This window comes from Buceros rhinoceros, unplaced genomic scaffold (genome assembly GCF_000710305.1).
Source record: "Buceros rhinoceros silvestris isolate BGI_N320 unplaced genomic scaffold, ASM71030v1 scaffold37416, whole genome shotgun sequence".
NCBI lineage: Eukaryota > Metazoa > Chordata > Aves > Bucerotiformes > Bucerotidae > Buceros > Buceros rhinoceros.
The window spans coordinates 1,220-13,053 of record NW_010420125.1 but is presented as its reverse complement, the minus strand read 5'-3'; the positions used below and the strand labels follow the sequence as shown (position 1 = coordinate 13,053).

At 42.4% G+C, this 11,834-nt stretch overlaps 1 protein-coding gene across 1 annotated transcript in view; it reads right to left on the bottom strand.

Moving 5' to 3' along the window:
- Positions 1 to 11,200, bottom strand: part of CWC15 (CWC15 spliceosome-associated protein) — a 16,210-nt gene extending 5,010 nt beyond the window's left edge. The window contains exons 1-4 of the mRNA XM_010139175.1: positions 11,050 to 11,200; positions 8,897 to 9,009; positions 7,897 to 7,985; positions 7,029 to 7,139 (exon numbers count right to left, since the gene is read on the bottom strand). Coding sequence (XP_010137477.1) covers positions 7,029 to 7,139; positions 7,897 to 7,985; positions 8,897 to 9,009; positions 11,050 to 11,180 — 444 coding nt within the window. The 5' untranslated portion in view covers positions 11,181 to 11,200. The remainder of the gene's footprint in view (positions 1 to 7,028; positions 7,140 to 7,896; positions 7,986 to 8,896; positions 9,010 to 11,049) is intronic.
- Positions 11,201 to 11,834: the final 634 nt, after the last annotated feature.

Below are 11,834 nucleotides of genomic sequence, written 5' to 3'. Positions count from 1 at the left end.
CCTGCTGCAGAGCCCCTGGGCACTGTGTTGACCCTTCGCTGTTCTCAGCTCTGTTCACAAACAGAACTCTGCTGGTTTTTAGACCCGCAAAGGCAGAACAACTAGAAGTAGTAACAAACTACGTAAGCTTAATTTTGTCATTAAAGATCAACAGATTAGAGTCTGAAAGCAAACAGGGGACAGATTTGTTGAGTGAGGCATCACCAGTTTTAGTCACTTTACAAAGAAGACTTGGTGCGTGTAGTAATTTATTCATGGAATTGTTTAAAGCTGTTGGAGGGTGGATGAAATTTCAACATATTTGCTACCAATTTTAGGAAGCAGGGTAATTCTGAAGATCGGTCTTGAAGATTTTTTTGTATTATTTAGCCTCACTAAAACCTTCCAAGGACAATGTACTAAGTATTGTACCTTAGAGCCACGACATGGAGGAAACACTAGGTGTAACTCGCAGTGGCATGAAGTTGACATTTACACTTAAGCTAAGTTGTACATTTTGGCCAGAGCTGCAGAATCCCTTGTATCCAGCCAAAGAGGTTTTCATTATGTTTCAGAATTTTCCACATAAATCTTCCACTGCCCACTCCTCCACCTAAAGCCGGGACGCTCCAGTCGATGGAGCATGGGTTGTATCAAATCAAACAGACCAGACACAACCTTCATAGCTGTCTGAGCTTCATACCTCTGAGGCATGATCAAGCACAGCTGTCACAGAACGAGCAGCTTGGGTTGCTCCAAAGCCTACATTGCTCTTTTGTGTGGTGGAACAAAGGCTTATGAAGCTGAAACACTAAGGATACAAGCCCACAACAGAAGGAAAGCCTCGGGGGGGGGAAAACAGTACATCTGTATTCACTCCACCCTTTCTAAAATAGTGCCTCTGCCTGCTTTTCTGTTGAGCAGGACAAGGTATACCATTTTAGCAAAAAAAGCATGCTACAGACCATCCCCTTGCTACAGACAGCAGTGCTGTGATTTTCAATGGCAGCATGTTGCACCAACTGTCTGCAGAGATGAATCAGACACCGACCATGTTGTAACCACCGTGTTAGAGGCAGAGGCAATAGAACAGCAATATTACGGTGTGGACAATAAGGCAGGACTGGCGGAGGGAGCCCCATAGCCCGAGGAAGCAGATGGAGACGCTGCTATGCGAATCAAATCTCACAGCAAGCCCTCACTGCGCAACTGAGCTCACCATGTGGCATCACAGCTGGGGACAAAAAAAGTGGATGAAACTATGCTAACCTTGACTAAACAATTCCTTATCTTGCTGTAAGAGTAACAGTCCTTGGCATATTTGTTTCTGACCGCAAAGGAAAGAAAAAACATTCTTGTTAACATATTCTCTTTTTCGGTGTAGTTCCTACCCTTAGCACAGTGGAAGATTACTTTTACAGGAAGTGCTGAAACTCCCCAAATTATGCCACTGTACTAAAGTACGTTACCGTACTCTGGTTTTAGAGATGTTGAGTAGCTGAAAGAAATCCTGAAATACCCACATTTCACTGGGGTGTGTGTGGAGAAAAAAAAAAAAAAAAATCAGGTAGCCTGATTAAATGTTGTTTTTTTGAATGACAGACAAACTACGATGGCACTGCCTTTAGCAGCGGCGAACAAAACTTAATTCAGAGATCCACCCCGGTTATTTGCTCTTAGGCAAATTACTATCTCTATGCAATACAGCGATTCAAATAACTGATTGAACCGTCAAAAAATAAGAGCACAGAGTAATCACGACTGCAGTGTCTAAACACGGATTTGTTGTCATTTTGCCCACAAGGGAGGGGACATCATCGTTAGTTCTTGGCAAGGCATTACTAGCATGTCTCAAACATTTAATGAAGAAACATGCTCTGCCATCTGCTTTTGCCTCTTCACTGAAATTCTTTCTTAATCACTGGTTTGATATTCTAGTTTTAGTTGGACCCTTAAAATTTAAGTTAAAAGGTTAGAAAATTAATCATGATAGATACTAATGTTTTATTTGAAAGTTTATGACATTGCTAAAACACAGGACAGAGCCAAGATCTATTTTGACTACTGGTAAAATAGTATATTCAGTCATAGAGAAACATTCGGTGAAATAAAACCATTAAGAAAACAAACCAAAAACTTCAAGTCTGTTCTCAGATAAGCCTAAAATGACTGGATGTTAAAATAGCTTTGCTGGAACTGCACATGTACATTCAGCTGCTCACTAGCTTGAGGTTTGGTTTTAATTATTTCAGTTCACCTTGTAAGGAAGTGCTTGAAAATTAAAAAAATCAAGAGCACTGTAATGCTGAATTTGGAATACGGAAAAGTCTCCCTGAAATCTATCTGTGGACAGCTCACACAGACGGCAGACCTAACATTAGTACAGTTTTAGGCAGACTCAGAGTTATTCCACAGAAATGGCTTTCAAAATCAAAATTTCCTGGCCAGCTTAGTGGCTACAGAAACAACTTGAGATATAAAAAACGTGGAGAGTGTGAGAATTGTCAGGAGGACTCTCATGCCCAATCAGTTTTTAAAAAACATTCATAGTATTTATTAAATGTTGCTACAGAATTCAAGGGAATTTAAGCATTTTGAGAAGCTTTGACAGAAACTGCTTATTTAGTTGACAAACTATTTGCTTCATATATTACGAGGAAATATCAGTGTGACTGAGTTAGAACTTCTTAATGCCAGTATTTGTCGAAATTAAACTTCGAGGATTTCTGTGGAAATTGGTATTACCGTATATGGGAAGTTAACAAAGAGATGATGATCCAAAAAAAAGCATCTTCTTGTCATTTGTTTTTAACTGCTGTCTCACCAGCGATGGATTTTAAAAGGTGCAGTCTTCCCTTCATGGCAACTCAAATACTGGACACCAAAATGATGAAAAAACAATTAATAAAAATACAGTCTCAGAGGGAAGTCTCAGAAGTAACTGGACTAGCATTTTAATAAATCACAATAACTAAAGTATCAAGAAAAAAATTACATATGGCAGAACACTGGGATATGTTACTGCATTTTACCCACTTCATCTTGTTCAGACCCTGGCATGTTCCAGGAAGATGCAGAGACACGTTACTCATGCGTAACGCCACAGATGAAAAGGGAACAGGCATTCACTCCGCAGTGTCCCTGTGCCCTGCCGCTGGTTTAGCCATGCGGTCTACTATGGGCAGCAGCGTTTCAGCAGACAAACCACCCCGGCACGTGGGTTAGGACTAACAAGGCTTTACATAAGATGTTATCCTGAGGTAGCTGGATGACTGATAAAAGGTTACTTAGAAAATTAGGTTTCAATTACAGTTTGCAATACACACTCATACGAAATCCCATACAGCTAATGGGAAAAGGGATTTATATAAAATGGCTATAAAATGCTTTGCCAGTAACATCTGATTTCAAAACCATGGAAAAAAGGCATAATCCAAACAGATTTCACCCCTAAAGCCAACACACATAAGTGCTCATTCTTAAGGAGACCCTTACTCCTAAAGGCTCTTTCCAAGGCTCCACCCCACCTTGGTTCCCATCAACATAGTCTTAGCTTCCTACTCTCAAAAAACCCCAAGAAAATAAAATTCTGAGTAAAACACCCACTCCTTACTGAAGATTATAGAATCACAGAATGAGAAGAGACCTTTAAGACAGTCAAGTCCATCCTGCACTGCCAGAGTCCCTAAACCATGTCCCTCAGCACCACATCCCCATGGCTTTTAAATGCTTCCAGGGATGGGGACTGCACCCCCTCCCTGGGCAGCCTGTTCCAATGCTACACAACCCTCTGTGTAGAGAAGTTCTTCCTGATATCTAACCTAGATCTCCCTTGGCACAACTTAAGGCCATTTCCTCTCATCCTGTCACTTGTCACATGGAAGAAGAGACCAATCCCCCCCACCACCTCTCTACAACCTCCTTTCAGGTAGTTGTAGAGAGCAATAAGGTCTCCCCTCAGCCTCCTTTTCTCCAGGCTAAACAACTCCAGTTTCCTCAGATGCTCCTCATAAGACTTGCTCTCCAGACCCTTCACCAGCTTCATTGCCCTTCTCTGAACATGCTCCAGCACCTCAATGTCCTTCTTGAAGTGAGGGGCCCAAAACTGGACACAGTACTCAAGGTGTGGCCTAACCAGCACCAAGCACAAAGGGAAAATCACTCCCTACTCCTGCTGGCCACACTATTGCTGATACAAGCCAGGATCCCATTGGCCTTCTTGGCCACCCGGGCACACTGCTGGTTCATACTCAGCTGGCTGTCTACCAGCACCCCCAGGTCCTTTTCCACTGTGCAGCTTTCCAGCCACTCTTCCCCAAGCCTGTAACATTGCAGGGGGTTGTTGTGACCCAAGTGCAGGACCCAGCACTTGGCCTTGTTGAACTTCATACTATTGGCCTCAGCCCGTTGATCCAGTCTGTCCAGATCCCTCTGTAGAGCCTCCAACCTTCAAGCAGATCAACACACCCACCCAACTTGGTGTCATATGTGAACCTCCTGAGAATGCACTTGATCCCCTCCTCCAGATCATTGATAAAGATGTTGAAGAGGACAGGCCCCAATACTAAGCCCTGGGGGACATCACTGGTGACCAGCTGCCAGCGGGAATTGACTCCATTCACCAGAACTCTCTGGGCCTGGCCATCCAGCCAGTTTTTGATCCAGTGGAGAGTACACTCATCCAAGCCACAGGCAGCCAGTTTCTGCAGGAGAATACTGTGGGGAACGGTGCCAATTTGCCACCAACCAGTGAAAGGATGAACAGAGCAGGCAGTGAGTGTGCAATAGCGTGCACTATGGCAAATAAATAAATAACAGATAAGTGTGCATGAATTCATTATGCAGACAGCATTAGACATTACAAACCGTGCTTCTGGGGCAGGAGAACATCCATGAGGCAAGAATTAAAACCAGATCAGAGACAGCAAAGTAAAACAAGTGCCATACTAAACACTTCATAGTTTTTGGCACCCTCTAGTGACAAAATAGGAATTTCAGAGGTGAACAGAGAAGCACGCACTTGGATGTGCTGAGATTACTACCATTACTTTCCCAATGGAAATTTTCTACACCGAAATGTGACAAGTTTCTAGATGTATAATTTCAACTATCAGGCAAAGTGAAAAATCCGTACAGATCTAGGCTTTTCTTTGAGGCACCGTGCAAGGACTTGGAAGTGCAAGTCTTTTCTACATGTTGCTACCTCTAATGTGTAGTTTAGTTTCACACAAGAATACGTGGAAGAATTGTTTGTATTTTTAAGTCATTTTCATCATGTTACTACTGCAAAACATAATTCAATTCCTGTGAGACGTGCTTCAAATGCCCAGATAAAGAGATGAGAGACACTTTCAGATGCTGTCATGTACAAGACCACGCACAGGACAGACAGAGAATTAAGAATCAACAGCCTTCTACAACAAAATTTCTGTACCGAAGCAGCATGGCACAGCTTTTAGCCTTCCACAGCACCTCACTTCAGAATTCCTGAGCTCACTGGTTTACAGGCCTTGTGGATCCTAAAGGTAAACGTCTATATCGTTAGCCAAGAGTAGGCAAGCACTGCATCGCTGCTCACAGCAGTGAAAACATTATTCTCTCCTGGCTGTTCCCAGTGTCCACTAGATGCAACGCCCTGTTTGCTGCCAGCTGACCCTGCTGGAGAGGACACATGAAAAACACTAAACTGTAAGTGTGTGTGTTAAGGAAAGCTTATGAGTAGTTCAGAGAAACCAAAACATACACTTGTCACAGCAGCCTTTAATTAGCTTCCTGATGAGCAATTAGTATGTCTATTTACCGTGTTCCAAAAAACATCTCAGATTATTTTACACAAAGATGACAGGAGGCTTGGGGGTGGGTGGGTTGAATGGATTTTTTGTTTGTTTGCTTGCTTTGGTTTGGGGTTTTTTGTGGGTTTTTTGGGTTTTTTTACTACTATTGGAGAATCTACTTATAGAAAACTACTCAAACTGAAGAGTGCAACATTTTTCAAAAGCACTAAAACAATTTAATCCCTACTCTAAAAGAGAAAGTGCTTACTAACAGCATTGGAGGGAACGCTGCACATATCCACCTCTTCTGTTGCAGCACCAAGAGGCAGGGCAGTTCGGCAGCACAGATTAAATACCTGGACTCTAAACTCTGTAGCAATACGACGTTAGAGCCAGTTCAGCTCATCCTAAGTCCTGAGCAGTCTGACAACACAGGCTATCCCCAGAAGCAGTCCCTAGAATTCCATTCATCAGTCAGGGATTTTGCTAATGCACTCCATTCCAACCACCTCTCTTACACAAGGAGGTGTGGAAGCCAATGGCATAGGATTTGATCCTGCTCATGGGAAAAGAATCTCTAACTCCAGAGACTTCCCTTCCCTTTCGAGGGCAGAACATGGTGTTTCTGTCTGCAGAGAGAGATTACAGAAGGGTACGAAGGCTACATATGAGCTGACTTTCCAAGTTCTGAAAAGCTGATTGTATTATTATTCATCTTTGTGAGACGTTTTTCAAATAGACTTGCCTGTGTATAATCACGTGAAAATAGTTCTGGCCTTATACTGACAACTGGTGCTCCTTGCCTAGGCAACACAGCACCAATGCTGTGGAACAGCAACTACTGTATAAAACTTGTAGCCGTACGAAAAAGCACGCATTTTTATTTCATAAATAAAATTGTATTTCTTATTTCATAACAGCTTGTTAACAAAATTACACTGGACAGCACGTAGCTCACTAATGCTACTATACAGTTTGGTATGATAACCGTCTTCAGAGAAGGACTTGCATATGAAAAGCAAGGTTATCTCAACTCACTGCCTCCTCAAAGTGTTGGGAAAGTGAGAAAAATGGTTTAGTGAGTAAAAAGTTCAGTATGTCTACTAAAGAAAAAGAATCCTGCCAATGATTATTAGATAGAAGAACAAATCCAGCATACCTGAGAAGAGTTTTGAAGGGCACTTACTTTGTTTACCAGTTTTCACTCATCCTAAGTACTTCAGGCACAGCAGTTTTAATAAACACTAGTTAACTCTTTAATGGGGGAGATTTTACCTTTCGAGCCTGTTCCTCAGCTCGTTCTTTCTTGATTTTTTCCAGTTCAGCCAGAAGTGCTGCAGTGTCATCATCATCACTGTCTTCCAAGTCCTCATCTTCATCATCTTCCTAGTAGGAACAAATGGAAACAAGGAGCAGCTCGTTCAATTCATTTAATAACAACAGCCCAGCTAAAGCTGCAATTCACTGCTGGCTGATTTAGGAAGCATTTGGGTGCTTGTAGCAGCAGCAAGTACAATACGAACGCTATTTGCTCTTGTAGAATAAAACCAAGACAAAAATACGTTTGAGCTTTCTGGATGACTGCAATTAATTTTTATAAGTCAGATACTGTGTAGCTGACAGGTTCTAGAGAACAGCTGTCCTCAATCACTGTCTAATCATTACAACCTAAGTCACTGTAACAGCGTGCCTAAATACCCAGCCAATATTGCTGGGACCAATGTAACGGGATTAAAACCCCTGGAGTTTACTGTCAAGCCTTAGACCGAACTAGACGTCAGCATGAGGAGAGAAGCCAACAGCAAGAACCCACTGCTCTTGCAGTCTGTGTCTCAACAGTTCTACCTTTGGGGAATTCTAACTGACATAGTAGTTGACTGAGCCTAAAAAGTCACCCACTGTCCATACTTTAAGTGGTATTTTTAGTTCCCTACTTTTTGTCTGCTAGCCAAGGATACCATTACAGCAAGGACCAGAATCCTCTGAACTGCTCTTAACTTCCACCACAGCAGAGTAAATATAAAAGGAAGGTATGTTGGAACCTATCTTCAATTTTTAGCTGACCTAAAAGTACACATTCTATTAACAGCAAATCCTGACGGCAGGACAACAAAAGCAAACAAGTCAGAAAAAAGATACATACATCAGTAAGAGGATCATCTGCATCAAGATTTGCTGCAGGAATCTGGTCTAGCCGAGGCTTCTTAGACACAGAAGATGAAGTTGTGTGTTCTACGGCATAAGATTTAAAAAGCCAAGTGACTAAGTAATTTTATTTAACAACATCTAATGTCAGAAAGCAAAAATCTTCAGAAACAATTTGTCTTGCATTAGAGTAGGAGATACAGGCTTGTGCTTAGTTTTCCCCTCACTTTTCAGTCTTAATGCCCATGCTAACTCCTCCCCTGCACGTATCCTCAAGGGAAGCAAAAAACCGTACAATGTGGCCTCAAGAAGCTTTTTTAAGTCAGTAGTTCATGAAGAAAGAACAGCAGAAGAACAAGGTGTAGAGAAATATCCTTATTCTATAAATCCAATAGCAGCGTTCCCCTTGAGGGCCACTCCAAAGCATTATTACCTTTGGCTAGTTTGGTCCAAACCACATCTGCTTTCGTCTGTGAATTTGAAAGCCCCACAACACTTCACATCTAAACCTAAAGTACATAAATTCTGTCAAGCTTAATATTGAGTATTTTTCAAACAACCCCGCTGATTTTCATTTCAGTTATCACTTCACTGTATCTGAACAGAATCGCATGCTTTAAAATGGATTTATTGTTACACTGGTGCTGTAACACTAGAGGATGAGCCATTCCCCTTCTTCCTGTCTCGCTTGTCCAAGTACAAAAAGAAAGTTCTTTATCAGCTGTACATACTTCTTGCCAATTCATTACAATCACACTGTATCAGCTGGCCTGCACGACAGCCTACGCTATTCTACTGGCTGCCCTAGATTTCTGCTAGGATGAAGCCTGCTTGAAGCCAGCGGACATTCCCTTGCAGGTCAACAGCTCTGAACTATCCGACCAATACCCTGAATTCTACTCTCATGACATGCTGTCTGCAACCTTTTTACACCACCAAGCTTCATGCAAGAACAATACCACACGAAAGTATTAAGGTTTTTGTTTATTTGGTTTTACCTCTGGTTGGTCTGTCTCTGTTCTTTTCTCTTGCAGCCACCCGCTCTCTCTCCTCCAGCTCCCTTCTGAAATCACGGTTACGCACCTCTTCAGGAGCATCCTGAGTGGCCTGTCTAAAACAACATGGGGGTGGGAGGAATACTGAAGGTGACACTCTGCAGCTGGGAGCAATTTTTTCAAGAAGGCCTGTAAGTCTTGGGGTGAACAGGTAAGTATAGAGAACAGGAACTGGGTACCAGGTAGACATACGTTTGTTTGTTCTCACTTCATCAGCCCCCTTCTCTGCATGCACTACCCACACACAGACATGCAATGTCACACACAGCTTCTTCCAGTGGCTCTGAAATGAACTGAAAGACCCTACAGAAATCCCTACAGAAACCAGGATGACTACATCTACCTTTTTAAGCTAGATTTAAATCTTCTCTTCTCCAGCAGTCCAAGCCCAGTGTTCTAGCAGGCATCCACAAGCAATATGGTCAACCCTCCTCATCGTTTCATCATACAAAGTTGCTGCTGCAAACCCCGTCTCTAAGGCTTACATGTAAGACCAAGATTGAACATACTTTTCATAAACCTCTTCCCCTCTAAGAGACATACCAGATAATCTCCCATGACCATGAAAAAATAAAAGTTGGGAGAACAGGCAAAGCGCTTGCTTTAGTGAACATACTGCAAACATTGTTTTTTATAAATCACTGGCCAAAAGCAACAGACTATTTGAGTCACACTAAGTTCCACCTAGACAGTGCCGAATTTTCTGTGGAAATTTTGAAAAGAACTAATGAATAAAAACAAGCAGTGATTCCTTTCACCTTTCTGTGAACCCAGTGCTGGAAATAAGAGTGCCTGGAAGAAACCCAGACTTGAGCCATTATAAATACACCGTGTGCGCAGCCTGCCTTTATGATGAAGTATTTCATTTGCTTTTGTAATTAAAAACCTGAACTTGGAATCCCTGATATAGCTGCAAAACCTCCCCAAACCCCTGTGTCATTCAAGCAAACACGACTGGGACTGAAACACTGAACTTCTCCTGCAATAATGCAGTCCTGGCAATCTAACAAAGACAACTCTGTATTAGGTATTTGGGAGAAAGAACAGGAGACACTTAATGCCCTCTCCATCTCTTTCTCATGCACACAGGAGGATTAGTTAAAACATACATTGTATATTCTTGTACATATTTGTCCCCACGCTCTTCTGCTAAAGCAACAGACTGGTGTTCCAAACACTGCTTTTGTTTAAAGAAACAAACCACCAGCAATGTTTCCCCTAACAACAAAAAGCATCTGACAGCACCTTTTATGCTGTTGATTTTGGTATTCTCCAAAACACTCCAACTCCCTTATCCATATGTAAGAACCAAAGGGGCAGGAGGGAAAAGGTGAAAGAGTAAACATCTGCACAAGTGTAAAACCTTAACAGTCATTTCACTGGCAGGAGTGACATCAGCAAGATAAAAAGAACATATTTAGGCTGCCACATTTCATTTGAATTCTAGTTATCTGTATCACACTGATTCCAGATTCCATTTAGTTTCTGAAAACAATAATGAAGCCTTATTATGTATTTCAAACAGAGGAAAATATTCCTAAGATCTTATTATCCTTCTCACTGATTAAAGCAATTTTCTCTCCCAGGACTTGCATGAACCACCTATAGTGGAAGAGCATCAGCTCTTCCAAGACATACGACTGCCTGAGTGCTATTCCATGATTTCCCTGCCTCCTCTTCATGTCCTTCATGTCCTTTCCAAGCGGAACTTTGCCGAATACACGATGCGGTTTTCCTGCTTTTAAGACGTGCTCAACTTCGCTCCTCTTATCCCATCCTGCTCTACAAGTGACAGCAACCTCCATGGCTCCGTCCCAGTGACAACTTTCCACCTCACTGCCCAAAACACTTGGTCTCCGAAGCTCACCACCTTCTGATGACTCCCTTCCATAAGTAGTAATAAATAACACTAAAATTAAACCTCTCCAATCACCTGCAAGCATTCGATCTCCCAGGCACTGCTGCAGGATCTCTGGCGCTAGCTCAGTGCCAAGCACATCAACACCTACTGCGAAAATTTCAGAGTACCACTCATAACAAAAAAAAAATCATTCCCAGCCTGTTTTGCCGTTAAGACCAAAAAACCCAGTACTAACCTGTATTTGATTTTAGTATGGGAAGGAAGGTCTCTGCTGGAATATTGTTTGGATAGCTGACTTAAGTCTCCTTCACCTTTTCCTCTTCCTCCTCTTGCAGGTTCAAATGTTGGCCTTGCTGCTGTCGTCATTTTAACTACTACAGAACCAATGGATAAAGACAGTTGTTACTACAACTTACAGCACAGCTCATCCACCAGAAGCTACTTTGTACCTGGAACTGTAGAAGCAAAGACGAATCCCACTACAGAATACCAGATATCACTCAGCTCACAAACCTCGAAACTTAAGGAGCCTTTTAGGAACAGAAGCTATTCAGATTTTCAAAATAAAGCCTTTTCCAACATGCTTGCAAGATGACACACAGGCTCTAACAAGAATACCAAGCTACATTTGTACACAAAACTGGCCAGGAGCTGATCTCCTATCCTTAAGGCAAGCGGCACAGCCTTGCAACTAAACCTCTTCCCCTCCTGAAAAATGACAGCCTAAAACACCTGCCTTCTGGGAGGCTTAATTAATCCCCAAAGCGTCTCTAGGTGTCATCATCAGACACGATAATTGAATACTGATGAAGCACATGCAACCTGAACACTCCATCCCTCATCACGGCCCTGTTCGGTTCTCTAGTACAGGCCCAGCACCATTATTAGCGCTGCAGCACTGTTCGGGATCAACCAACACAGAGCTCCAGCTGGCCAGCAGCTCCTTCCGAAGGGCAAGGGTTAACGTTTCCCTGGCAGCACAAGGCCAATAGCTTTACCCTTATGTCAATAAGGTGCAAT